The following is a 27,511-nucleotide window of genomic DNA, read 5'->3' as shown; positions in this document are numbered from 1 at the left end:
TCTGTAGAGCTGTCAACAAACTGTCAAGTCCAAGGAAGATGTCCGATGAACTCCTCAGGAAACAAACTGGCAACTTTGACAAACTCCTCAGGAAATGAACTGGGATCTTCGACGAATGTGTTCGATGAACTCCTCAGGAAACGAACCGGCAACTTCAATGAACTCCTCAGGAAATGCTTCACTGGGCAGCCGAAGAAGTAGTGAAGGTCCTCTATCTGTCTTGCTTATAAGTCTTCAACTGATTAATTGGATCAAATCCAGCCAATTGCATTCTCTCATTGTGGAAGGCACGCCCTTTGGTGAGTCATCAGTCACAGCTGCAGTCAATTGACTGATGATTTAATAAACCAGTCTGTTGGTTTATTAACCAGCCTCAAACATCCTCACAGCAATTGTTAGGCCAGTGTTTGCTTGACCAGACAGCTGGGTCACCTGGCCAAGTTGACACATGAACCTAACCATCACAGACACATTAATCAGACTGTCAGATGCTGAAGAATAGGAGAAACTCCTGAAGGTGGCAAGAGAGAATTGATTCACCACATACAAGGGAAACCACATAATACTAAGCACTGACTCTTCAGTGGGCACAATGGACATGAGAAGGCAGTGGTATGACATATCTAGGATTCTGAAAGAGAAAAATTGCCAGCCAAGAATGCTTTATGCAGCAAAACTCTCCTTCAAGTTGAAGGAGAATATAAAATTTTCATAAACAAATGCTGGGGTAATTTGTTAACAGGAGACCTGCCCTGCAAGAAATACTAAAGGGTGTTCTACTGGTTCAGATAAAAAGGAAGAGAGAGGTCTGGAGAAGGGCACAGAACTGAAGAGTATAAGTAAGGGAAACTTAAAGGGAAGGAAAAAAGAGGGGGGTGGGGAATAGATCTGACAAATAAAAACCAAAGGATAATGATGGTTGATTGAAAAACTGACTTCGTAGTAATAACAATGAATGTGAATGAATTAAACTCCCCAATTAAAAGATATAGATTGGCAGAATTGATTAAAAAGTATCAACCATCCATATGCTGTTTATGAGACTCATCTTAGATGCAGTGACACAAAGAGATTGCAAGTGAAAGGGTGGAAGAAAATATTCCACACAAGATACCGCAAAAAGAAAGAAGGGGTAGCAATACTAATATCAGACAAAATATACTTTAAGTGCAAAGATGTCATAAGAGAAAGAGGACACTATATATTAATAAAATGGAAAATTCACCAAGAAGAAATAACAATCATAGATGCTTATGCACATAGTCAAGGTGCTCCAAAGTACATGAGACAAATATTGGCAAAACTGATGGGAGCAATAGATGTTTCTACAATACTCATGGGAGACCTCAATACACCTCTCTCTTATTTAGATAGAACAACCGGGCAAAGGACCAATAAGGAAATTGAGAACCTAAACAATGTGATAAATGAATTAGACTTAATAGACATACATAGACCATTATGTCCCAAATTACCAGGGGATACATTGTTCTCTAGCACTCATGGAATATTCTCTGGGATAGCGCATGTGCTGGGGCATAAAAGAAGCCTCAATAAATTTAAAGATTGAAATTATTCAAAGCACATTCTCTAACCATAATGGAATGTTAATAGAAGTCAGTAACCATCAAAGAGTCAGAACATTCACAAATATGTGGAATTAAAACACACTCCTAAACAATCAGTGGGTCAAAGAAGAAATTGCAAGGGCAATTGCTAAATATCTAGAAGGTGAATGAAAATGAGAACACAGCATATCAAAACCTATGGGATGCAGTGAATACACTGCTGAGGGGGAAATTTATAGTTCTAAATGCATACATTAAAAAGGAAGAGAAAGCTAAAAATCAAAGAACTGACAGAACAACTGAAGAGGCCAGAGAATAATCAGCAAATGAACCCTAAAGCAATTAGAAGAAAAGAAATAACAAGGATTAAAGCAGAAATAAATGACATGGGGAACAAAACAAAACAAAAAAAAACAGAGAATAAATAAAACCAAAAATTGGTTCGAGAAGAACAAAATTTACAAGCCCTTAGCTAGACTGAGAAAGTAAAAAAGGGAGAAGACCCAAATAAACAAAATCAGAAATGATAGACTACTGTGGATCCTGAAGAAAATTTAAAACTCGTAAGATGATACCATGAACAACTGTATGCCAACAAGCTAGACAATTTAAGAGGAAAGAATGATTTCCTGAAAACATAAGAACAGCCTAGATTGACCCAAGAGAAATAGAAGACCTCAACAAACCAATCACAAGTAAAGAGATCCTATCAGTCATCAGAAAGCTTCCTACAAATAAAAGTCCAGGGCCAGGTGGCTTCACAGGGGAATTTTACCAACCTTTCCAAAGAGAACTGGCACCATTCCTGCTCAAACTCCTTCAAAAAAATTGGAGAAAAAGGAATACTACATAACTCATTTTATGAAGCTAACATCACTCTAATACCAAAACCAGATAAAGATATTACAAGAAAGGAAAACATGAATATAGATGCAAAAATTCTCAATAAAATACTTGTACATTGAATCCAAAGACACATTAAAAGAATCATACATCACGACCAAGTGTGATTCACTCCAGGCATGCAAGTATGGGTTCAACATAAGAAAATAAATCAATGTAATTCAACACATTAACAAATAGAAAGGGAAAAATTAAATGATCATCTCAATAAATGCTAAAAAAAATGACAAAATTCAGCATCCCTTTTTGATAAAATCACTTCAAAGGGTAAGAATTGAAGGAACCTTCCTCAATATGATAAAGGGCATATATGAAAAACCCACAACCAGCATAGTACTCAACAGTGAGAGACTGAAAGCCTTCTCCCTAAGAGTGGGAATGAGACAAGGATGCCTGGTGTCACCACTACCATTCAACGTTGTGCTAGAAGTTCTAGCCAGAGCAATCTGGCAAGACAAAGAAATAAAAGACATCCAAATTGGAAAGGGAAAAGTAAAACTGTCATTATTTGCAGGTTATATAATCATATATTTGGAAAATCCTGAGAAATCAATGACACAGCCACTGGAGCTATAAACAAATTCAGCAAAGTGGGAGGATACAAGACTAATGCACAAAAGTCACTAATGTTCCTATACACTCGGAATTACCTATCAGAAGAGACTCTCAAGAAAAAAATTCCATTCAGAATAACAACTAAAAAATCAGATGTCTAGGAATAAACTTAACCAAGGATGTCAAAGACCTCTACACAGACTATTACATAACTTTACTAAAAGAAATCAAAGGGGACCTAGAGATTTGGAAAGATATTCATGTTCATGGATAGGAAGGCTAAACATTAAATGTGGAGGGCGGGGCAAGATGGCAGACTGGTGAGCTGTATGTTTTAGTTACTCCTCCAGGAAAGTAGGTAGAAAGCCAGGAACTGCGTGGACTGGACACCACAGAGCAATCTGTCTTTGGGCATACTTCATACAACACTCATGAAAACGTGGAACTGCTGAGATCAGCGAAATCTGTAAGTTTTTGCGGCCAGGGGACCCGCGCCCCTCCCTGCCAGGCTCAGTCCCGTGGGAGGAGGGGCTGTCAGCTCCAGGAAGGAGAAGGGAGAATTGCAGTGGCAGCCCTTATCGGAAACTCATTCTGCTGATCCAAACTCCAACCATAGATAGACGGAGACCAGACACCAGAGAATCTGAGAGCAGCCAGCCCAGCAGAGAGGAGACAGGCATAGAAAAAAAACAACACGAAAAACTCCAAAATAAAAGCGGAGGATTTTTGGAGTTCTGGTGAACATAGAAGGGGGAAGGGCAGAGCTCAGGCCGGAGCCCAGGCCCTGAGGCGCATATGCAAATCCGGAAGAAAAGCTGATCTCTCTGCCCTGTGGACGTTTCCTTAATGGCCCTGGTTGCTTTGTCTCTTAGCATTTCAATAACCCATTAGATCTCTGAGGAGGGCCCCCTTTTTTTTTTTTTTTTTTTTTAATCCTTTTTTCTTTTTCTAAAACAATAACTCTAAGAAGCCCAATACAGAAAGCTTCAAAGATCTGCAATTTGGGCAGGTCAAGTCAAGAGCAGAACTAGGAGAGCTCTGAGACAAAACGCAATAATCCAGTGGCTGAGAAAATTCACTAAACACCACAACTTCCCAAGAAAAGGGGGGTGTCCGCTCACAGCCATCATCCTGGTGGACAGGAAACACTCCTGCCCATCGCCAGCCCCATAGCCCAGAAATGCCCCAGACAACCCAGTGTGACGGAAGTGCTTCAAATAACAGGCACACACCACAAAACTGGGCGTGGACATTAGCCTTCCCTGCAACCTCAGCTGATTGTCCCAGAGTTGGGGAGGTAGAGCAGTGTGAATTAACAAAGCCCCAATCAGCCATCATTTCAGCAGACTGGGAGCCTCCCTACACAGCCCAGCAGCCCAGAACTGCTCTGGGGGGACGGCACTCACCTGTGACATAGCATAGTCATCCCTCAACAGAGGACCAGGGGGTGCACGGCCTGGAAGAGGGGCCCACTTGCAAGTCTCAGGAGCCATACGCCAATACCAGGGACTTGTGGGTCAGTGGCAGAGACAAACTGTGGCAGGACTGAACTGAAGGATTAGACTATTGCAGCAGCCTTAAAACTCTAGGATCACCAGGGAGATTTGATTGTTAGAGCCACCCCCCCCTCCCTGACTGCCCAGAAACACGCCCCATATACAGGGCAGGCAACACCAACTACACACGCAAGCTTGGTACACCAACTGGACCCCACAAGACTCACTCCCCCACTCACCAAAAAGGCTAAGCAGGGGAGAACTGGCTTGTGGAGAACAGGTGGCTCGTGGACGCCACCTGCTGGTTAGTTAGAGAAAGTGTACTCCATGAAGCTGCAGATCTGATAAATTAGAGATAAGAACTTCAGTTGGTCTACAAATCATAAAAGAACCCTATCAAGTTCAGCAAATGCCATGAGGCCAAAAACAACAGAAAATTATAAAGCATATGAAAAAAACAGACGATATGGATAACCCAAGCCCAAGCACCAAAATCAAAAGACCAGAAGAGACACAGCACCTAGAGCAGCTACTCAAAGAACTAAAGATGAACAATGAGACCATAGTATGGGAGACAAAGGAAATCAAGAAGACCCTAGAAGAGCATAAAGAAGACATTGCAAGACTAAATAAAAAAATGGATGATCTTATGGAAATAAAAGAAACTGTTGACCAAATTAAAAATATTCTGGACACTCATAGTACAAGACTAGAGGAAGTTGAACAACGAATCAGTGACCTCGAAGATGACAGAATGGAAAATGAAAGCATAAAAGAAACAATGGGGAAAAAAATTGAAAAAATCGAAATGGACCTCAGGGATATGATAGATAATATGAAACGTCCAAATATAAGACTCATTGGTGTCCCAGAAGGGGAAGAAAAGGGTAAAGGTCTAGGAAGAGTATTCAAAGAAATTGTTGGGGAAAACTTCCCAAATCTTCTAAACAACATAAATACACAAATCATAAATGCTCAGCGAACCCCAAATAGAATAAATCCAAATAAACCCACTCCGAGACATATACTGATCACACTGTCAAACACAGAAGAGAAGGAACAAGTTCTGAAAGCAGCAAGAGAAAAGCAATTCACCACATACAAAGGAAACAGCATAAGACTAAGTAGTGACTACTCAGCAGCCACCATGGAGGCAAGAAGGCAGTGGCACGATATATTTAAAATCCTGAGTGAGAAAAATTTCCAGCCAAGAATACTTTATCCAGCAAAGCTCTCCTTCAAATTTGAGGGAGAGCTTAAATTTTTCACAGACAAACAAATGCTGAGAGAATTTGCTAACAAGAGACCTGCCCTACTGGAGATACTAAAGGGAGCCCTACAGACAGAGAAACAAAGAAAGGACAGAGAGACTTGGAGAAAGGTTCAGTACTAAAGAGATTCGGTATCGGTACAATAAAGGATATTAATAGACAGAGGGGAAAAATATGACAAACATAAACCAAAGGATAAGATGGCTGATTCAAGAAATGCCTTCACGGTTATAACGTTGAATGTAAATGGATTAAACTCCCCAATTAAAAGATATAGATTCGCAGAATGGATCAAAAAAATGAACCATCAATATGTTGCATACAAGAGACTCATCTTAGACACAGGGACACAAAGAAACTGAAAGTGAAAGGATGGAAAAAAATATTTCATGCAAGCTACAGCCAAAAGAAAGCAGGTGTAGCAATATTAATCTCAGATAAAATAGACTTCAAATGCAGGGATGTTTTGAGAGACAAAGAAGGCCACTACGTACTAATAAAAGGGGCAATTCAGCAAGAAGAAATAACAATCATAAATGTCTATGCACCCAATCAAGGTGCCACAAAATACATGAGAGAAACACTGGCAAAACAAAAGGAAGCAATTGATGTTTCCACAATAATTGTGGGAGACTTCAACACATCAGTCTCTCCTATAGATAGATCAACCAGACAGAAGATCAATAAGGAAATTGAAAACCTAAACAATCTGATAAATGAATTAGATTTAACAGACATATACAGGACATTACATCCCAAATCACCAGGATACACATACTTTTCTAGTGCTCATGGAATTTTCTCCAGAATAGATCATATGCTGGGACATAAAACAAGCCTCAATAAATTTTAAAAGATCGAAATTATTCAAAGCACATTCTCTGACCACAATGGAATATAATTAGAAGTCAATAACCATCAGAGACTTAGAAAATTCACAAATACCTGGAGGTTAAACAACACACTCCTAAACAATCAGTGGGTTAAAGAAGAAATAGCAAGAGAAATTGCTAAATATATAGAGACGAATGAAAATGAGAACACAACATACCAAAACCTATGGGATGCAGCAAAAGCAGTGCTCAGGGGGAAATTTATAGCACTAAACGCATATATTAAAAAGGAAGAAAGAGCCAAAATCAAAGAACTAATGGATCAACTGAAGAAGCTAGAAAATGAACAGCAAACCAATCCTAAACCAAGTACAAGAAAAGAAATAACAAGGATTAAAGCAGAAATAAATGACATAGAGAACAAAAAAACAATAGAGAGGATAAATATCACCAAAAGTTGGTTCTTTGAGAAGATCAACAAGATTGACAAGCCCCTAGCTAGACTGACAAAATCAAAAAGAGAGAAGACCCATATAAACAAAATAATGAATGAAAAAGGTGACATAACTGCAGATCCTGAAGAAATTAAAAAAATTATAAGAGGATACTATGAACAACTGTATGGCAACAAACTGGATAATGTAGAGGAAATGGACAATTTCCTGGAAACATATGAACAACCTAGACTGACCAGAGAAGAAATAGAAGACCTCAACCAACCCATCACAAGCAAAGAGATCCAATCAGTCATCAAAAATCTTCCCACAAATAAATGCCCAGGGCCCGATGGCTTCACAGGGGAATTCTACCAAACTTTCCAGAAAGAACTGACACCAATCTTACTCAAACTCTTTCAAAACATTGAAGAAAATGGAACACTACCTAACTCATTCTATGAAGCTAACATCAATGTAATACAAAAACCAGGCAAAGATGCTACAAAAAAGGAAAACTACCGGCCAATCTCCTTAATGAACATAGATGGAAAAATCCTCAACAAAATACTTGCAAATCGAATCCAAAGACACATTAAAAAAATCATACACCATGACCAAGTGGGGTTTATTCCAGGCATGCAAGGATGGTTCAACATAAGAAAATCAATCAATGTATTACAACACATTAACAAGTCAAAAGGGAAAAATCAATTGATCATCTGAATAGATGCTGAAAAAGCATTTGACAAAATCCAACATCCCTTTTTGATAAAAACACTTCAAAAGGTAGGAATTGAAGGAAACTTCCTCAACATGATAAAGAGCATATATGAAAAACCCACAGCCAGCATAGTACTCAATGGTGAGAGACTGAAAGCCTTCCCTCTAAGATCAGGAACAAGACAAGGATGCCCGCTGTCACCACTGTTATTCAACATTGTGCTGGAAGTGCTAGCCAGGGCAATCCGGCAAGACAAAGAAATAAAAGGCATCCAAATTGGAAAAGAAGAAGTAAAACTGTCATTGTTTGCAGATGATATGATCTTATATCTAGAAAACCCTGAGAAATCGACGATACAGGTACTAGAGCTAATAAACAAATTTAGCAAAGTAGCGGGATACAAGGTTAATGCACATAAGTCAGTAATGTTTCTATATGCTAAAAATGAACAAACTGAAGAGACACTCAAGAAAAAGATACCATTTTCAATAGCAACTAAAAAAATCAAGTACCTAGGAATAAACTTAACCAAAGATGTAAAAGACCTATACAAAGAAAACTACATAACTCTACTAAAAGAAATAGAAGGGGACCTTAAAAGATGGAAAAATATTCCATGTTCATGGATAGGAAGGTTAAATGTCATTAAGATGTCAATTCTACCCAAACTCATCTACAGATTCAATGCAATCCCAATCAAAATTCCAACAACCTACTTTGCAGACTTGGAAAAGCTAGTTATCAAATTTATTTGGAAAGGGAAGATGCCTCGAATTGCTAAAGACACTCTAAAAAGGAAAAACGAAGTGGGAGGACTTACACTCCCTGACTTTGAAGCTTCTTATAAAGCCACAGTTGCCAAAACAGCATGGTACTGGCACAAAGATAGACATATAGATCAATGGAATCGAATTGAGAATTCGGAGATAGACCCTCAGATCTATGGCCGACTGATCTTTGATAAGGCCCCCAAAGTCACTGAACTGAGCCATAATGGTATTTTCAACAAATGGGGCTCGGAGAGTTGGATAGCCATATCCAAAAGAATGAAAGAGGACCCCTACCTCACCCCCTACACAAAAATTAACTCAAAATGGACCAAAGATCTCAATATAAAAGAAAGTACCATAAAACTCCTAGAAGATAATGTAGGAAAACATCTTCAAGACCTTGTATTAGGCGGCCACTTCCTAGACTTTACACCCAAAGCACAAGCAACAAAAGAGAAAATAGATAAATGGGAACTCCTCAAGCTTAGAAGTTTCTGCACCTCAAAGGAATTTCTCAAAAAGGTAAAGAGGCAGCCAACTCAATGGGAAAAAATTTTTGGAAACCATGTATCTGACAAAAGACTGATATCTTGCATATATAAAGAAATCCTACAACTCAATGACAGTAGTACAGACAGCCGAATTATAAAATGGGCAAAAGATATGAAAAGACAGTTTTCTGAAGAGGAAATACAAATGGCCAAGAAACACATGAAAAAATGTTCAGCTTCACTAGCTATTAGAGAGATGCAAATTAAGACCACAATGAGATACCATCTAACACCGGTTAGAATGGCTGCCATTAAACAAACAGGAAACTACAAATGCTGGAGGGGATGTGGAGAAATTGGAACTCTTATTCATTGTTGGTGGGACTGTATAATGGTTCAGCCACTCTGGAAGTCAGTCTGGCAGTTCCTTAGAAAACTAGATATAGAGTTACCATTCGATCCAGCTATTGCACTTCTCGGTATATACCCGGCAGATCGGAAAGCAGTGACACGAACAGGTATCTGCACGCCAATGTTCATAGCAGCATTATTCACAATTGCCAAGAGATGGAAACAACCCAAATGTCCTTCAACAGATGAGTGGATAAATAAAATGTGGTATATACACACGATGGAATACTACGCGGCAGTAAGAAGGAACGATCTCGTGAAACATATGACAACATGGATGAACCCTGAAGACATAATGCTGAGCGAAATAAGCCAGGCACAAAAAGAGAAATATTATATGCTACCACTAATGTGAACTTTGAAAAATGTAAAATAAATGGTTTATAATGTAGAATGTAGGGGAACTAGCTATAGAGAGCAATTAAGGAAGGGGGAACAATAATCCAAGAAGAACAGATAAGCTATTTAACGTTCTGGGGATGCCCAGGAATGAATATGGTCTGTTAATTTCTGATGGATATAGTAGGAGCAAGTTCACAGAAATGTTGCTATATTAGGTAACTTTCTTGGGGTAAAGTAGGAACATGTTGGAAGTTAAGCAGTTATCTTAGGTTAGTTGTCTTTTTCTTACTCCCTTGTTATGGTGTCTTTGAAATGTTCTTTTATTGTATGTTTGTTTTCTTTTTAACTTTTTTTTTCATACAGTTGATTTAAAAAAGAAGGGAAAGTTAAAAAAAAAAAAAAAAGAAAAACAAGGAAAAGAAAAAGATGTAGTGACCCCTTGAGGAGCCTGTGGAGAATGCAGGGGTATGCGCCTACCCCACCTCCATGGTTGCTAACATGACCACAGACATAGGGGACTGGTGGTTTGATGGGTTGAGCCCTCTACCACAGGTTTTACCCTTGGGAAGACAGTTGCTGCAAAGGAGAGGCTAGGCCTCCATATGGTTGTGCCTAAGAGCCTCCTCCCGAATGCCTCTTTGTTGCTCAGATGTGGCCCTGTCTCTCTAGCTAAGCCAACTTGAAAGGTGAAATCACTGCCCTCCCCCCTACATGGGATCAGACACCCAGGGGAGTGAATCTCCCTGGCAACGTGGAATACGACTCCCGAGGAGGAATGTAGACCTGGCATCGTGGGACGGAGAACATCTTCTTGACCAAAAGGGGGATGTGAAAGGAAATAAAATAAGCTTCAGTGGCAGAGAGATTCCAAAAGGAGCCGAGAGGTCACTCTGGTGGGCACTCTTATGCACACTTTAGACAACCCTTTTTAGGTTCTAAAGAATTGGGGTAGCTGGTGGTGGATACCTGAAACTATCAAACTACAACCCAGAACCCATGAATCTCGAAGACAGTTGTATAAAAATGTAGCTTATGAGGGGTGACAATGGGATTGGGAAAGCCATAAGGACCACACTCCACTTTGTCTAGTTTATGGATGGATGAGTAGAAAAATAGGGGAAGGAAACAAACAGACAAAGGTACCCAGTGTTCTTTTTTACTTCAATTGCTCTTTTTCACTCTAATTATTATTCTTGTTATTTTTGTGTGTGTGCTAATGAAGGTGCCAGGGATTGTTTTGGGTGATGAATGTACCACTATGTAATGGTTCTGTGAACAATCGAAAGTACGATTTGTTTTGTATGACTGCGTGGTATGTGAATATATCTCAATAAAATGAAGATTAAAAAAAAAAAAAAAAAAAAAAAACTCCTAGAAGATAATGTAGGGAAACATCTTCAAGACCCAATATTAGGAGATAGCTTCTTAGACCTTATACACAAAGCACAGCAGTGAAAGGAAAAATAGATAAATGGGAAATCCTCAAAATCAAAAGCTTCTGTACCTCCAAGGACTTTGTTGAGAATGTGAAGAGGCGGCCAACACAATGGGAGAAAATATTTGGAAACCATATCTCTGATAAGAGACTGAAATCATTCATATTTAAAGAAATCCTTCAACTCAATGACATAGTACAAACAGCCCAATTATAAAATGGGCAAAAGATATGAAAAGACATTTTTCCAAAGAGGAAATATAAATGGATAAAAAACACACAAAAATATTCATCTTCACTAACTATTAGGGAAATCCAAATCAAAACCACAATGAGGTATCATCTCACACCAATAAGAATGGCTGCCATTAAACAGGAAACTAAAAAAGCTGGAGACGATGTGGAGAAATTGGAACTCTTATTTACTGCTGGTGGGAATGTATAATGGTACAGCTGCTATGAAAGCCAGTTTGGCAGTTCCTCAGAAAAGTAGATATCAAGTTATCCTATGATCCAGCAATTTCACTTCTTGGTATATAACCAGAAGATCTGAAAGCAGTGACATGAACAGACATTTGCACACCAATGTTTATAGCAGCACTGTTCTCAATTACCAAGAGATGGAGACAATCCAAGTGTCCTTCAACAGACGAAAGGATAAACAAAATGTGGTATAAACCTACAATCAAATACTATGCCACAGTAAGAAGGAACAAGGTCCTGAAACATGACAACATGGATGAACCTTGGAGACATAATGCTGAGAGAAGTAAGCCAGACAGAAAAGGAAATTAAATGTTACCACTAATGTAAACTCTGTGAATAATGCAAAATCCATGTCTTATAATGCAGAATATAGGGGACCTACACATAGACAAGCTAGTGAAGGGGTAAGGAAAACCTAATATGTTCAGACTTGATAATGAGGATTAACTTCTAGGTATAGGAATGGACAAAGGTGGTGATGGTTCATTAATGGAACTGTAAATATTAGTACTACATTGAAGGCAAACATGATAGAAAGTGGTTGTTTAAAGACATGTAACCCACAGAGTACCACTACAAATATAAATGAGTGTTTACATGATATACTTCTAAAGTATGACACAGGAACAAATAGTTAACAACAGAGTGTATATGGAAAAACTACACATTATATATTACAGGCTATATGTAATAGGAATACCTTACCAATATTACACTAATACTAAGGGTGAATAACTAGTGGCTGATAAGAGCTCTGGGATGTTTTGTGTTATGATAATTGTTTAAAATTGAGAATAATTATGATTGTAAAACTAAGTGAAGATAATGTGAGACATTGATGTTTTTTTATCTTGGACAGAACATATGCTATGTGAAATTATGAACCCCCTACTTAGTAAGTCAAGCCCTCAATCATGAGGCTTGCTCTTGAAAAATTTATGTCTGTAAATGGGAGGCTAAGCTGTCCTACAATTACGCCTAATAGGTACTTCCAGAGAACCTCTTTTGTTGCTCAGATGTGGCCTTTCTCTCTCTAAGCCAATCTCAGCAAATAAATTCATTAACCTCCCTCCTCTGGGACAGTTGGTAAATAGCCAGGAACTGTGTGGATTGAATCTCCCTGGAAATACGGGACATGACTCCTAGGAATGAGCCTGGCCCTGGAATCAAGTGATTGAAAATGCCTTCTTGACCAAAAGGTGGGAAAAAAAGGTAACAAAATGAGGTTGCAGTGGCTAAGAGATTTCAAATAGAGTTGAGAGGGTCTCCTGGAGATTTCTCTTATGCAAGCTCCAAGTAGATATCCCAAATGGCCACAGTATGCTAAGCCCTAACCAATACTATCTGAGATTCTATAAAAGTTTCACTCACTCAGTTTACTTTCCAGAAACTTAAATATACCAGAGTGTTCCTATGCCAGACAAGTCCTAAAACCCAGAGGCAACAGCCTCTTTAAGAACGACAACCAGATACAGCCCCCTTCCCCATAATGTCGACACCCCTTTTCAATGTGAACAAGTTTGAGTGGTGACTGCCTACACACCTCTGAAGATCAAGAAAGTGATTAAATGAGAGGAAGGGATAGCAACAGACAAGAAAGGATTTAGCAAAGGATTATGAATACTGAATCTTTTTTTCATTTTTATTGAGATTGTTCAGATACCATACAATTAGCCAAAGATCCAAAGTGTACAATCACTTGCCCCTGGGTACCCTCATACAGCTGTGCATCCATCACCACACTTAATTTTTGTTCAATTTTTAGAAACTTCTCATTACTCCAGACAAGAAATTAAGTGAAAGATGAAAAAAGAAAAAAGAAAAGGAAACTCGAATTCTCCCCTATTCCTAACCAACCCCCCTCAATTGTTCACTCATAGTATTGGTATAGTACATTTGTTACTGTTTATGAAAAAATGTTGAAATACTACTAACTGTAGTATATAGTTTGCAACAGGTATATATTTCTTCCCTATATGCCCCTCTATTATTAACTTCTAATTGTATTGTCATACATTTGTTCTGGTTCATGGAAGCGATTTCTAGTATTTGTACAGTTGATCATGGACATTGCCCACCATAGGATTCAGTTTTATACATTCCCATCTTTTAACCTCCAACTTTCCTTCTGGTGACATATATGACTCTGAGCTTCCCCTTTCCACCTCATTCACACACCATTCATCACTGTTAGTTATTCTCACATCTTGCTACCGACACCTCTGTTCATTTCCAAACATTTAAGTTCAACCTAATTGAACATTCTGCTTAGTATGCAACCACTCCCCATTCTTAAGCCTCGTCCTATATCTTGGTACCTTATATTTCATGTCTATGAGTTTAAATATTATAATTAGTTCCTATCAGTGAGACTCTGCAATAATTGTCCTTATGTGTCTGGCTTATTTCACTCACTATATTGCTCTCAAGGTTTTGTCATCAACCCGTTTTTTTTTTTAATATGGTTTTGTTCACTCACCATACATTCCATCCCAAGAAAATAATCGATGGTTCTCTGCATGGTCATACATTCATGTGTTCACCACCTTCACCACTATCTATATAAGGGCATCTACATTTCTTCCACAAGGCAGGAGGGAGAGTCAAAGAAGGTAGAGAGGCAAAAGAAAGAGGAAAAAAAATGACAGCTAGGAAGCAGCAAAAGGAAAAATAACCTTAAATCAAAGTAGAATAAAGAATCAGACAATACCACCAATGTCAAGTGTCTAACATGCCTCCCCTATCCGCCCCTCTTATCTGCATTCACCTTGGTATATCACCTTTGTTACATTAAAGGAAGCATAATACAATGATTCTATTAGTTACAGTCTCTAGTTTATGCTGATTGCATCCCTCCCCCAATGCCTCCCCATTTTTAACACCTTGCAAGGTTGACATTTGCTTGTTCTCCATCGTAAAAGAACATATTTGTACATTTTAACACAATTGTTGAATACTCTAGATTTCACCAAGTTACACAGTCCCAGTCTTTATCTTTCCTCCTTTCTTGTGGTGTCTCACATGCTCCCCACCTTCCTCTCTGAACTGTATTCATAGTTATCTTTGTTCAGTGTACTTACATTGTTGTCCTACCATCTCCCAAAATTGTTTTCCAAACCACGCACTCCTGTCTTCTATCACTCTGTAGTGCTCCCTTTAGTATTTCCTGTAGGGCGGGTGTCTTGTTCACAAAGTCTCTCATTGTCTGTTTGTCAGAAAATATTTTGAGCTCTCCCTCATATTTGAAGGACAGCTTTGTTGGATATAGGATTCTTGGTTGGCGGTTTTTCTCTTTCAGTATCTTAAATCTATCACACCACTTCCTTCTTGCCTCCATGATTTCTGCTGAGAGATCCGCACATAGTCTTATTAAGCTTCCTTTGTATGTGATGGATTGCTTTTCTCTTGCTGCTTTCAGGATTCTCTCTTTGTCTTTGACATTTGGTAATCTGATTATTAAGTGTCTTGGCGTAGGCCTATTCATATCTCTTCTGTTTGGAGTATGCTGCACTTCTTGGATCTGTAATTTTATGTCTTTCATAAGAGATGGGAAATTTTCATTAATTATTTCCTCTTATTATTGCTTCTTCCCCTTTTCCCTTCTCTTCTCCTTCTGGGACACCAATGATATATACATTATTGTACTTTGTTTCATCCTTGAGTTCTCAGAGACGTTGCTCATATCTTTTCATTCTTTTCTCCATCTGCTCCTTTGCGTGTAGGCTTTCAGGTATTTTGTTCTCCATTTCCTGAGTGTTTTCTTCTGCCTCTTGAGATCTGCTGTTGTATGTTTCCATTGTGTCTTTCATCTCTTGTGTTGTGCCTTTCATTTCCATAGATTCTACTAATTGTTTTTTTGAACTTTCGATTTCTGCCTTATGTATGCCCAGTGTTTCCTTTACAGCCTCTATCTCTTTTGCAATATCTTCTCTAAACTTTTTGAATTGATTTAGCATGAGTTGTTTAAATTCCTGTATCTCAGTTGAAGTGTACATTTGTTCCTTTGACTGGGCCATAACTTTGTTTTTCTTAGTGTAGGTTGTAATTTTCTGTTGTCTAGGGATGGTTTCCTTGGTTATCCAAATCAGGTTTTCCCAGACCAGAACAGGCTCAGGTCCCAGAGGGAAGAAATATTCAGTATCTGGTTTCCCTGAGGGTGTGTCTTAGAAAATTGCTCCACCCTGTGATGCCTCAGGTCACTGTGCTTTTCTGCCCAGCAGGTGATGCCTGTTATCCTATAATTCTTGACTGGTGTGAGGAGGTATGGCCGTGTTCCCCCAGGCTCTGGGGTCTGGTTCTGAATGGAAAGGGCCTCACTCCTTTCCTCCTAGAGAAGACAGACCCCCCAGGTGGAGGTTATTAGCATTTCAGTGGTCTCTCTCTCTGCTTGTGCTGTCTCCACCCTTCCTGGAGTCACAGCCCTGGAAACTGAAAATGACTGGGGCTTTCTCCACTGAGCCGAAAAGGAAACAAACAGTCCCCTTCAGACCCAGTCCAAGGCGACCCTCCGGCTCTCCAAGGTCAGTCGTCACCCAAAGCCTCTGTCTGTTTTTTGGGGATTCGTACCTGTAGTGAGCAGTTCACACTCGCTACTTAAAACCCCAGTTGGCGCTCAGCTGAGCTATATTCGCTTGCTGGGAGAGAGCTTCTCCCTGGCACCACGAGGCTTTGCAGCTCGGGCTATGGGGGAGGGGGTCTCATGACTTGGATCCGCAGGTTTTACTTACAGATTTTATGCTGTGTTCTCGGGCATTCCTCCCAATTCAGGTTGGTGTATGATGAGTGGATGGTTTCATTTGTCCCCCCACAGTTATTGTGGATTATTTACTAGTTGTTTCTGGTTTTTTGTAGTTGTTCCAGGGGGTCTACGTAGCTTCCACTCCTCTCTATGCCGCCATCTTGCCCCTTCCGAGATATCATTTCTTGATAAAGGCTTTCCTATAGCCATTCAAATGTTAGAATCCTCCCCTTGTATTTATATCTCATTAATAATGAACTATGGATAAAACCTTATGATCATTCAGAATGTTCTCAGGAGTTTCTCCCATGTGATTATTTTTATTTTTTTAAATTTAATTTTATTGAGATTGTTCACATACCATACAATTATCCAGAGATCCAAAGTATACAATCATTTGCCCAAGGTACCATCATAGAGCTATGCATCCATCACAATTAATTTTTTTTCAATTTTCAGAACATTTTCATTACTCCAGAAAAGAAATAAAGAAAAAAAAGGAAACTCAAATCCACCCATACCCCTAACCACCTCCCCTCCATTAGCGACTCATAGTATTGGTATAGCAAATTTGTTATGGTTGATGAAAGAACGTTAAAATACTACTAACTGTAGTATATAGTTTGTAATAGGTATATTTTTCCCTATATGCCTCTCTATTATTAACTTCTAGGTGTAGTGTCATACATTAGTTTTAGTTCATGAAAGAAATTTCTAATATTTGTACAGTTATTCACAGACATTGCCCACCACAAGATTCACTGTTTTACACATTCTCATCTTTTAACCTCCAGCTTTCCTTCTGGTAATGTACGTGACTCTGAGCCTCCCTTTTCCACCACATTCATGCACCATTCATCATTGTTAGTTATTCTCATAATAACATGCTACCATCATCTCTGTCCATTTCCAAACATTTAAGTTTGACCAAGTTAAACATTATTCTCATAATAAGCAACCACTCCCCATTCTTAAACCTCACTCTAGATCCTGATAACTTATATTTCATGTCTATGAGTTTACATATTATTATTAGTTCATATCAGTGAGATCCTGCAATATTTGTCCTTATGTGTCTGACTTATTTCACTTAATATAATGTCCTCAAAATTTCTTCATCAACTCATTTTTTTAAGATGGTTTTGTTCACACACCATACATTCCATCCTAAGTAAACAATAGATGGTTCCCTGTATAGTCATATTTACATGTATTCACTACCATCATCACTATCTATATAAGGACATCTCCATTTCTTCCACAAAGAAGGAAGAAAAATCAAAGAAGATAGACAATAGAAAAAGGGAAAAGAAAGAGAAAAACATGACAGCTAGGAAGCAACAAAAGGAAAGACACAATTAAACTAAAGTAGAATAAAGAGTCAGACAACATCACCAATGCTAAGAGTCCCATACCCTTCCCTTATGAACCCCTCTTATATGCATTTAACTTTGGTGTATTGCCTTTGTTACATTAAATGTTTCTGTTAACTGTAGTCTCTAGTCTCTAGTTTGCATTGATTGTATTTTTCCCCCAAAGCCACCCTATTTTTAGCACCTTGCAAGGTTGACATTCATTTGTTCTTCCTCATGTAAAAACATATTTGTACATTTTATCACAACTGTTGAGCACTCTAGGTTTCACTGAGTTATACAGTCCCAGTCTTTATCTTTTCTCTTTCCTTCTGGTGTCCTCCATGCTCCTAACATTCCTCTTTCAACCATACTCAGTTATTTTTGTTCAGTGTACTTACGTTGCTGTGCTACCATCACCCAAAATTGTGCTCCAAACCTCTCACTTCAGTCTTTTCCTGTCTGTCTATATTGCTCCCTTTAGTATTTCCTGTAGAGCAGGTAGCTTGTTCACAAACTCATTGTCTGTTTGTCAGAGAATTTTTTAAACTCTCCCTCATATTTGAAGGACAGTTTTGCCGGATGTAGGATTTTTGGTTGGCAGATTTCTCTTTCAGTATCTTAAATGTATCATTCCACTTCTTTCTTGCCTCCATGGTTTCTACTGAGAAATCTGCACATAGTCTTCCTTCATACATGATGGATCACTTTTCTCTTGCTGCTTTCAGGATTCTCTCTTTGTCTTTGACATTTGATAATCTGATCATTCAGTGTCTTGGTGTGGGCCTATTCAGATCTGTTCTGTTTGGGGAATGCTGCTGTAATCAATATTCAGTGTTGTATATATATACCTGATAATTCCCAGAATGTAACACAGGCTCTAAATCACATGCAAAATCATATACAAAGTATTGATCAGTTGTCTGATGATCCTTTACCTAGATGATGGAACTCACTGACTTGGCCCTGGCATAATTATGAACAGGCCTGTTATCTCTCTGTACTGGAATATTAGTGTTGTGTTGCTTGGTATATTGTTGTTGTGGGTTATAGTTGCAATGCCTGTCCTATGGTCAACGCAGATTGCTGCGTGGGGGTGGAATGTAACATCTGCTAGCTTAACTTCGGGGGCGGGGGGTGAGAAACCTGGCACTCAGCGGCCTGTGTGACCTAGGCCAGTTAATGTTTAATCTACCACCTCTGTGTCCTGACAAGAATGTGCAGCTTGGACTATGTACGTATAGAAACCACACCTCATACATCTATAGCTTACCTCCTTTCTGAGCCCCCTTGGATATTATCAATCTTATTGAAATCTACAAAATAAACAAACAAAACAAAACAAAACAAAAACAACCTGTATCATGAGAATGTCTTTGTCTAGAAAGCCCTTCCAGCTTGACAGGTTAGCTTGATTGCACAGTCAACTGCCCTGCTGAAAGCTGTACCTGCCTGGTGAAGAGAAAACCTGTTTGATTTTTCTTTTTTTTTTTTTTTTAGGATTTCAACATCTCTTTTTTTAAAAAAAAATTCAGTTTTATTGAGATATATTCATATACCATGCAGTCATCCTTGGTGTACAATCAGCTGTTCACAGTACCATCTTACAGTTGTGCTTCATCACCCCAATCTATTTTTGAACATTTTCCTTACACCAGAATGAATCAGAATAAGAATAAAAAATAAAAGTAAAAAAGAACACCCAAATCACTCCCCCCATCCCACCCTATTTTTCATTTAGGTTTTGTCCCCATTTTTCTCCTCATCCATCCATACACTGGATAAAGGGAGTGTGATCCAAGGGTTTTCACAATCACACTGTCACCCCTTGTAAGCTGCATTGTTATACAATCATCTTCAAGAGTCAAGGCTACTCGGTTGGAGTTTGGTAGTTTCAGGTATTTACTTCTAGCTATTCCAATATATTAAAATCTAAAAAGTGTTATCTATATAGTGCGTAAGAATGTCCAACAGAGTGACCTCTCAACTCCATTTGAAATCTCTCAGCCACTGGAGCTTTATTTCGTTTCATTTCACATTCCCCTTTTGGTCAAGAAGATGTTCTCAATCCCATGATGCTGGGTCCAGAGTCATCCCTGGGAGTCATATTCTGTGTTGCCAGGGAGATTTAAACCCCTGGGCATCAGGTCCCATGTAGGGGGGAGGGCAGCGAGATCACCCACCAATGTGGCTCAGTTAGAGAGAGAGGGCCACATCTGAGCAACAAAGAGGCACTCAGGGGGAGACTCTTAGGCACAATTATAAACAGGTTTAGCTTCTTCTTGCAGCATCCAGCTTCACAGAGACCAGCCCCAAGACAGAGGTCTCAGCACATCAAGCCTTCAGTCCCCAATGTTTTTGAGAACATCAGCAACAACCCAGGTGAGGAAGTCCAACACCTCTGCATTCTCCCTCAGCTCTTCAGGGGGGCCCTGAATATATATTTTTATTCTCCACCCAAATTACTTTAGGATGTGTTGCTATTTCATTCTAACCTATACAGACCTACCATAGCTCACTTCCTATTCAAAGTTCCATGTAATTGTCGTGTTTGAACAAACTGACTGTAGAAGTTATATTATGTAGAAAATATAGATCCTACACCAAATAAACATCTCTTCCCTTGGTCTCACCTGGAAGTTGAAGTTTTAACTCACAGACAGTTTCAACCTTTACCCTTTGGCCTGATTTGCTCTAGTCTTAACCAGATCTGTTTTATTTATATCTCTAATTGAAGTCTTGGCTCTATTTCAGCTTTTTTTTTTAAACAGTTGCTGTATGCATTAATAGTGATATTCATACTTGCAAAGCTCTAGCTCTGAGTTTCAGGTGTAACACAGATACCCAATGTTCCAGAGACCAATCAGGTTATACACTAAGGGATCAACATCTCAGAGTTTGGAGATAGCCATTACAATTCAGGAATAGATTTGACTACTGTAAGAGCTTACAATCTAGGGACCATTACAATAATCGTTTCCCTTTTAGGCTGTGCTCTAAGATTCAGTTCTGAGTTACACATTGTAGTTAGTTCATATCAGTGAGGCATTATAGTGTTTGCCTTTGTTTCTGGCAAACACTATAATGTGTATAATGAAACACTTCACTCAACATGCTGTCTACAGGATCCATTCACCTCGCTGCGTGTCTCACAGCTTCACTCCTTCTTGTAGTTGCTCAATATTCCGTTGTATGCATACACCACAGTTCACCATTCTGTTCCTCAGTATACCCTTAGGCCACTTCCACCCATTGCAAATCATGAATACTGCCTCCATAAACACCAGTGTGCAAATGCCCATTCATGTCTCTGCTCTCAGATCTTCCAAATACATACCCCACAATGAGTTTGTAGGACCTTATGGCCCCACATAGGTAGCTTCTTGTGGAGCCACCACAATGACCTCCAGAAAGGCTACACCATTCTGCCTCCTTATCAACAATATATAGGTACATCCCTGTCTCCATGTTTCTTCAGCACTTTTACTTCTTGTGCCAGTTTGAATGTATTGTGTCCCCCAAACGCCATTATCTTTGTTGTAGTCTTGTGGGGCAGATATTTTGGTGCTGATTAGATTTGCTTGGAATGTGCCCCATCCAGCTGTGGGTGATGACTCTGATGAGATATTCCCATGGAGGCATGGCCCCACCCATTCAGGGTGGGCCTTGATCAGTGTAGCCAAATAAATGAGCTGACTAAAAAGAGAACGAACTCAGTGCAGCTGTGAGTGATGTTTTGAAGAGGAGCAAGCTTGCTAGAGAGGAACGTCCTGGGAGAAAGCCATTTTGAAGCCAGAGCTTTGGAGCAGATGCCAGCCACGTGCCTTCCCAGCTAAAAGAGGTTTTCCGGATGCCATTGGCCATCCTCCAGTGAAGGTACCTGATTACTGATGTGTTACCTTGGACACTTTATGGCCTTAAGACTGTAACTGTGCAACTAAACAAACCCCCTTTTTAAAAGCCAATCCATCTCTGCTGTTTTGCATTCCGCAGCATTAGCAAACTAGAACACCTCTATTTATATTTTTTCTACAATCTCATAGAGATATATTCTTATAACATACAGCCATCCACAGTGTACAATCAGTTGTTCACAGCATCATCACATAGTTGTACATTTATCACCACAGTCAGCACTTGAACATATTGATTATTATGAAAAAGGTTTTTTTTGGTGAATAATAAAGAAGATAATAAAAAGAAAAAGAAAAATGTCATACAATACAACAGTAAGGACAGAAAAAAACACCACTACAAAGAATCCCAAATCCCTCCCTTATATCCCCCTCTCATACACATTTAACTTTGTTATATTGCCTTTGTTACATTTAATGGAAGCATATTGGAATGTTACTGCTGACCATAGACTCCAGTTTGCTTTGATTATGTTTTTTCCCAAATACCATCCCTTTTTCAACACTTGGCATGCTTGACATTAATTTGTTCTCCCACACGTGAGAACATTTTTATATTTGTACATTTAGCAACAGTCATTGGCCACTCCAGTTTTTGCCAAGTTATACAGGACCAGTCTTCATCATCTATCTTTACCTCTGGTATCATAAATTCCACTATCCCACCACTTTCATCTTTACTCCCAGATCTCATTGTTCCATGTACTTACAATGTTGTGCTACCATTACACAGTATTATGCTATTTCTGGATCTATATAACCAATCCTGCTGAACATTTCTGTAGTCCTTCAGCATCAAATGCCTGATCTCCACCCACTTTCTATCTCCTTGTAGCCTATGTTATCAGGTTTTAAACTCTCAAAGTTTGATCATTAGGTTATTTCATATTAGTGAGACCATACAGTATTTGTCCTTTTGTTTCTGGCTAACTTCACTCAACATAATGTCCTCAAGGTTCATCCACATTATTATATGTTCCATGTCTTTGTTCTGTCTTACAGCTGTATAATATTCCATCATGTGTATATACCACAGTTTGTTTTTCCATTGTCCATTGATAGATATTTGGGCTGCTTCCATCTCTTGGCAATCATGAATAAAACTGTGATAAACATCGGTTTACAAATGTCTGTGTCTTAACTTTCAGTTCCTTTGAGTATATACCTAGGAATGGAATAGCTGGGTCATATGGCAAATCTTTACTTAGCTTCCTGAGGAACCTCCACCTGTCTTCCAGAGTGGTTGTACCATTCTACATCCTCACCAGCAATGAATGAGTGCCTCTTTCTCCACATCCTCTCCAGCACTTGTAGTTTTCTGTTTTTTGGATAATGGCTATTCTGGTAGGTGTGAGATGATATCTCATTGTGGTTTTGATTTGCATTTCCCTAATAGCCAGTGAAGTTGAGCATTTTTTCATGTTTTTGAGCCATTTGTATTTTCTCTTCAGAAAAATTTCTGTCCATGTCTTTTGCCCATTTTTTAATTGGGTTGTTTGTCTTTCTGTTATTGAGTTGTAGGATTGCTTTATATATTCAGGATATTAAGCCCTTATCTGATATGTGGTTTCCAAATATTGTCTCCCATTGTGTAGGCTGCCTTTTAGCTTTTCTAACAAAGTCCTTTGATGTACAAAAGTGTTTGATTTTGAGGAGATCCCATTTCTCTATTTGTTCTTGGTTGCTCACGCTTTGGGTATAACGTCTAGGAAACCACTTCTATCACAAGATGTTTAAGATATTGACCTACATATTCTTCTAAGAGTCTTATGGTCTTAGAACTTATGTTTAGGTCTTTGATCCAATTAGAGTTAATTTTTGTATAAGGTGTGAGGTAGGAGTCTTCTTTCATTCTTTTGGAAGTGGATATCCAGTACTCCAAACACCTTTATTGAAGAGGCTGCTCTGTCCCAGTCGCTTTGGCTTGATTGCCTTATCAAAGATCAGTTGTCTGTAGATGCGAGAATCTATTTCTGAACATTCAGTTCAATTCCACTGGTCAGTATCTCTGTCCTTATGCCAATACCATGCTGTTTTGAGCACTGTAGCTTTGTAATATGTTTCAAAGTCAGGTAGTGTGAGACCTCCCACTTCGTTCCTCTTTCTGAAGGTATTTTTGGCTATTTGGGGCACCTTGCCCTTCCAAAATAAAATTGGCTATTGGTTTTTCTATTTCTGCAAAGTAGGTTCCTAGGATTTTAATTAGTATTGTATTGAATCTATAAATCAGTTTAGGTAAAGCTGACATCTTAAGTATATTTAGTCTTCCAATCCATGAACATGGTATGTTCTTCCATTTTTTTTAGGTCCTGTGCAATTTCTTTTAGCAGTTTCTTGTAATTTTCTTTGTATAGGTCTTTTGTGGCCTTTGTTAAATTTATTCATAAAGAGTTGATTCTTTTGGTTGCTATTGTAAATGGAATTTTAAAAATTTCTTCCTCTTGTGGCACATTACTTGTGTATAAGAACACTACAGATTTCTGTGTGTTGATCTTGTAGTCTGCCACTTTGCTGTGTTCATTGATTAGCTCTAATAGCTTTGCTGTAGATTTTTCTGGATTTTCTGCATATAGAATCATGTCATCTGCAAACAGTGAAAGTTTTACTTCTTCCTCTCCAATTTGGATGCCTTTTCTTTCTTTTTTCTTGCCTGATTGCTCTAGCTAGAACTTCCAGCACAATATTGAATAGCAATGGTGATAGTGGGCATCCCTGTCTTGTTCCAGATCTTAGAGGGAAAGCTTTCAGTCTCTCCCCATTGAATACAATGTTAGCTGTGCATTTTTCATATATTTCCTTTATCATATTGAGAAAATTTCCTTCTATTCCTATCCTTTGAAGTGTCTTCATCAAGAAAGGATGCTGAATTTTTTCAAATGCCTTTTCTGCATCCATAAGATGATCATGTGGTTCTTTTGCTTTGATTTATTGCTGTGGTAGATTACATTAATTGATTTTCTTATGTTGAACCAGCCTTGCATGCCTGGAGTAAACCCACTTGGTCATGGGGTATAATTCTTTTAATGTGCTGCTGGAATCAATTTGCGAGTATTTTGTTGAGGATTTTTGCATCTATATTCATTAAAGAGATTGGTCTACCATTTTCTTAGAGATTGGTCTACCATTTTCTTTTATTGTAGTATCTTTGTCTGATTTTGGTATTAGGGTGACATTGGCTTTCATAGAATGAGTTGGGTAGCTTTCCCTCCTCTTCAATTTTTTTTGAAGAGTTTGAGCAGGATTGGTATTAATTCTTTCTTGAATGCTTGGTAGAATCCACATGTGAAGCCATCTGGTCCTGGGCTTTTCTTTTGCGGGAGCTTTTTGATGACTGACTCAATATTGTGAAAGAAGGGAGCCGACTCCATCTCTGTGTTCATGCAAAAGAAAGTTTTTTTCTACTCATTTCTATAGGTTTTTATAGCATACAAGGTAGTCTCCTACATGACTGTTCTCAGGTATTTCAGGGAGCGTGCATTTTTTCTAAAGCCATAGGTGTGATTGCATGTCTTTGATCTCAAGGGACAATCTCTTTGGGGCTAGATGGGAGACAGCAGGAGCATGAGACAGGAGCACGGAAGGAGTCCGGTGACTTGACCCTTATCTAAATTGGTGCCTGCCTTCAGGCACGCAAAGCTTTGGCCTTCTCCTAGCCTGGTGCCCACCCTCAGGCTCCCAATGCTTTGTTGGCGGCCTCCCTGTATAACCTATCAAGCCAGGGAAACTTCCATGTCTCCACAATTTTGTTGAGGATTTTTGCATCTATATTCATTAAAGAGATTGGTCTATAATTTTCTTTTATTGTAGTATCTTTGTCTGATTTTGGTATTAGGGTGACGTTGGCTTCATAGAATGAGTTGAGTAGCTTTCCCTCCTCTTCAATTTTTTTGAAGAGTTTGAGCAGGATTGGTATTAATTCTTTCTTGAATGCTTGGTAGAATTCACATGTGAAGCCATCTGGTTCTGGGCTTTTCTTTTTGGGGAGCTTTTTGATGACTGACTCAATCTCTTTCCTTGTGATTGTTTTGTTGAGGTCGTCTACTTCTTCTTGGTTCAATGTTGGTTGTTTATGCTTTTCTAGAAAGTTGTCCATTTCATGTAAGTAGTCCAGTTTATTAGCATATAGTTGCTCACAGTATCTTCTCATTATCTCCTTTATTTCTGCAGGGTCAGTAGTTATGTTTCCTTTACTGTTTCTTATTGCATTTATTTGCATCATCCCTATCCCTATCCCTATCCCTAATCATCTGTTAGCCTAGCTAGGGGTCCATCAATTTTGTTGATTTTCTCAAAGAACCATCTTCTGGTTTTGTTGATTCTCTCTGTTGTTTTCCTGTTCTCAGTTTCATTTATTTCTGCTCTGATCTTTGTTATTTCTTTCCTTCTGTTTGCTTTGGGGGGTTATTTGCTGTTCTTTCTCTAGTTCCTCCAGGTGAACAGTTAATTCCTCAATTTTTGCTCTCTCTTCTAACGTAGGCATTTAAGGCAATAAATTTCCCTCTCAGCACCACCTTTGGTGCATCCCATAAGTTTTGATATATTGTGTTTTCATTGTCTTTTGCCTCAAGGTATTTACTGATTTCTCTTGTGACTTCTTTACCCACTGGTTTTCTAAGAGTGTGTTGTTCAGTCTCTATATTTGTGAATTTTACAATCCTCTGCCTGTTATTTATTTACAACTTCATTCCATTATGATCTGAGATAGTGTTTTTTACATCAATAGTTTTAAATTTGTTGAGGCTTACTTTGTGACCCAGCATGTGGTCTGTCCTAGAAAATGTTCCAGGAGCACTCAAGAAGAATATATATCCTGCTTTTGTGGGGTGTAGTGTTCTATAAATGTCTGTCAAGTCTAGTTCACTTATCATACAATTCAACATCTCCTTTTCCTTGTTGATCCTCTGTCTGGATGTTATATCCATTGATGAGAGTGGTGTACTGAAGACTCCACCTATTATTGTGGAGTTATCTACTCCTTTTAGTGTTCTCAGTGTTTGCCTCATGAATTTTGGGGCACTCTGGCTTGGTACATAAATATTTATGATTGTTATGTTTTCTTGATGAATTGACCCTTTTATTAATATATAGTATCCTTCTTCATCTCTTTTAATTATTTTACTTTTGAAGTCTACTTTTTCTGATGTTAATATAGCTACTCCCACTTTTTTCTTATTGCTGTTTGCATGAAATATCTTTTTCCAACCTTTCACTTTCAGCCTATTTTTGTCCTTGTGTCTAAGGTGAGTTTCTTGTAGACAGCATATAGATGGGTCCTGTTTTTTAATCCATTCTACCAGTCTGTGTCTTTTTAATGAGGAGTTTAATCCATTAACATTTAGTGTTATTACTGTAAGGGCAGAACTTTCTTCTGTCATTTTGTCTTTTGGATTTTATATGTCATGTCTTATTTTTTGCTCTCTCTCTTTTTACCCTTCCTGATAATCTTCATGTCTACACTCTTCTCCAAACTTCTTCCTCCTGTCTTGTCATATCAGCCTGTAGCACTCCCTTTAGTATTTCCTGTAGCGCTGGTCTCGTATTCATGAATTTTGTCAGTGTCTGTTTGTCTGAAAATATTTTAATCTCTCCCTCATTTTTGAAGGATAGTTTTGCTGGATATAGAATTCTTGGTTGGCAGTTCTTCTCTTTCAGTATGTTAAATATATCATACCACTGTCTTCTCGCCTCCATGGTTTCTGCAGAGAAATCTGTACATAGTCTTATTGAGCTTCCCTTGTACGTGATGGATTGCTTTTCTCTTGCTGCTTTCAGAATCCTCTCTTTGTCT

The 27,511-nt window shown here is 38.6% G+C and overlaps 1 protein-coding gene across 6 annotated transcripts in view; it reads left to right on the top strand.

Moving 5' to 3' along the window:
• LOC119505042 (zinc finger protein 510-like) overlaps positions 1-27,511 on the top strand; it is a 122,963-nt gene that overhangs the window by 88,472 nt on the left and 6,980 nt on the right. For 2 of the 6 annotated variants that reach the window (XM_037797747.1, XM_037797745.1), the window contains exon 6: positions 20,098-20,191. The exons of 3 other annotated variants lie outside the window; for them this stretch is intronic. In XM_037797747.1, the coding sequence (XP_037653675.1) occupies positions 20,098-20,171 (74 nt within the window). In that variant the 3' untranslated portion in view covers positions 20,172-20,191. Of the gene's footprint in view, positions 1-20,097; positions 20,225-27,511 lie in introns of those variants that run through there. One more of the 6 variants, XM_037797746.1, reaches the window with a different exon arrangement.

The sequence above is a fragment of the Choloepus didactylus genome, chromosome 10 (genome assembly GCF_015220235.1).
Source record: "Choloepus didactylus isolate mChoDid1 chromosome 10, mChoDid1.pri, whole genome shotgun sequence".
Taxonomy (NCBI): Eukaryota; Metazoa; Chordata; class Mammalia; order Pilosa; family Megalonychidae; genus Choloepus; species Choloepus didactylus.
This window is presented reverse-complemented; position numbering and strand designations above follow the sequence as displayed.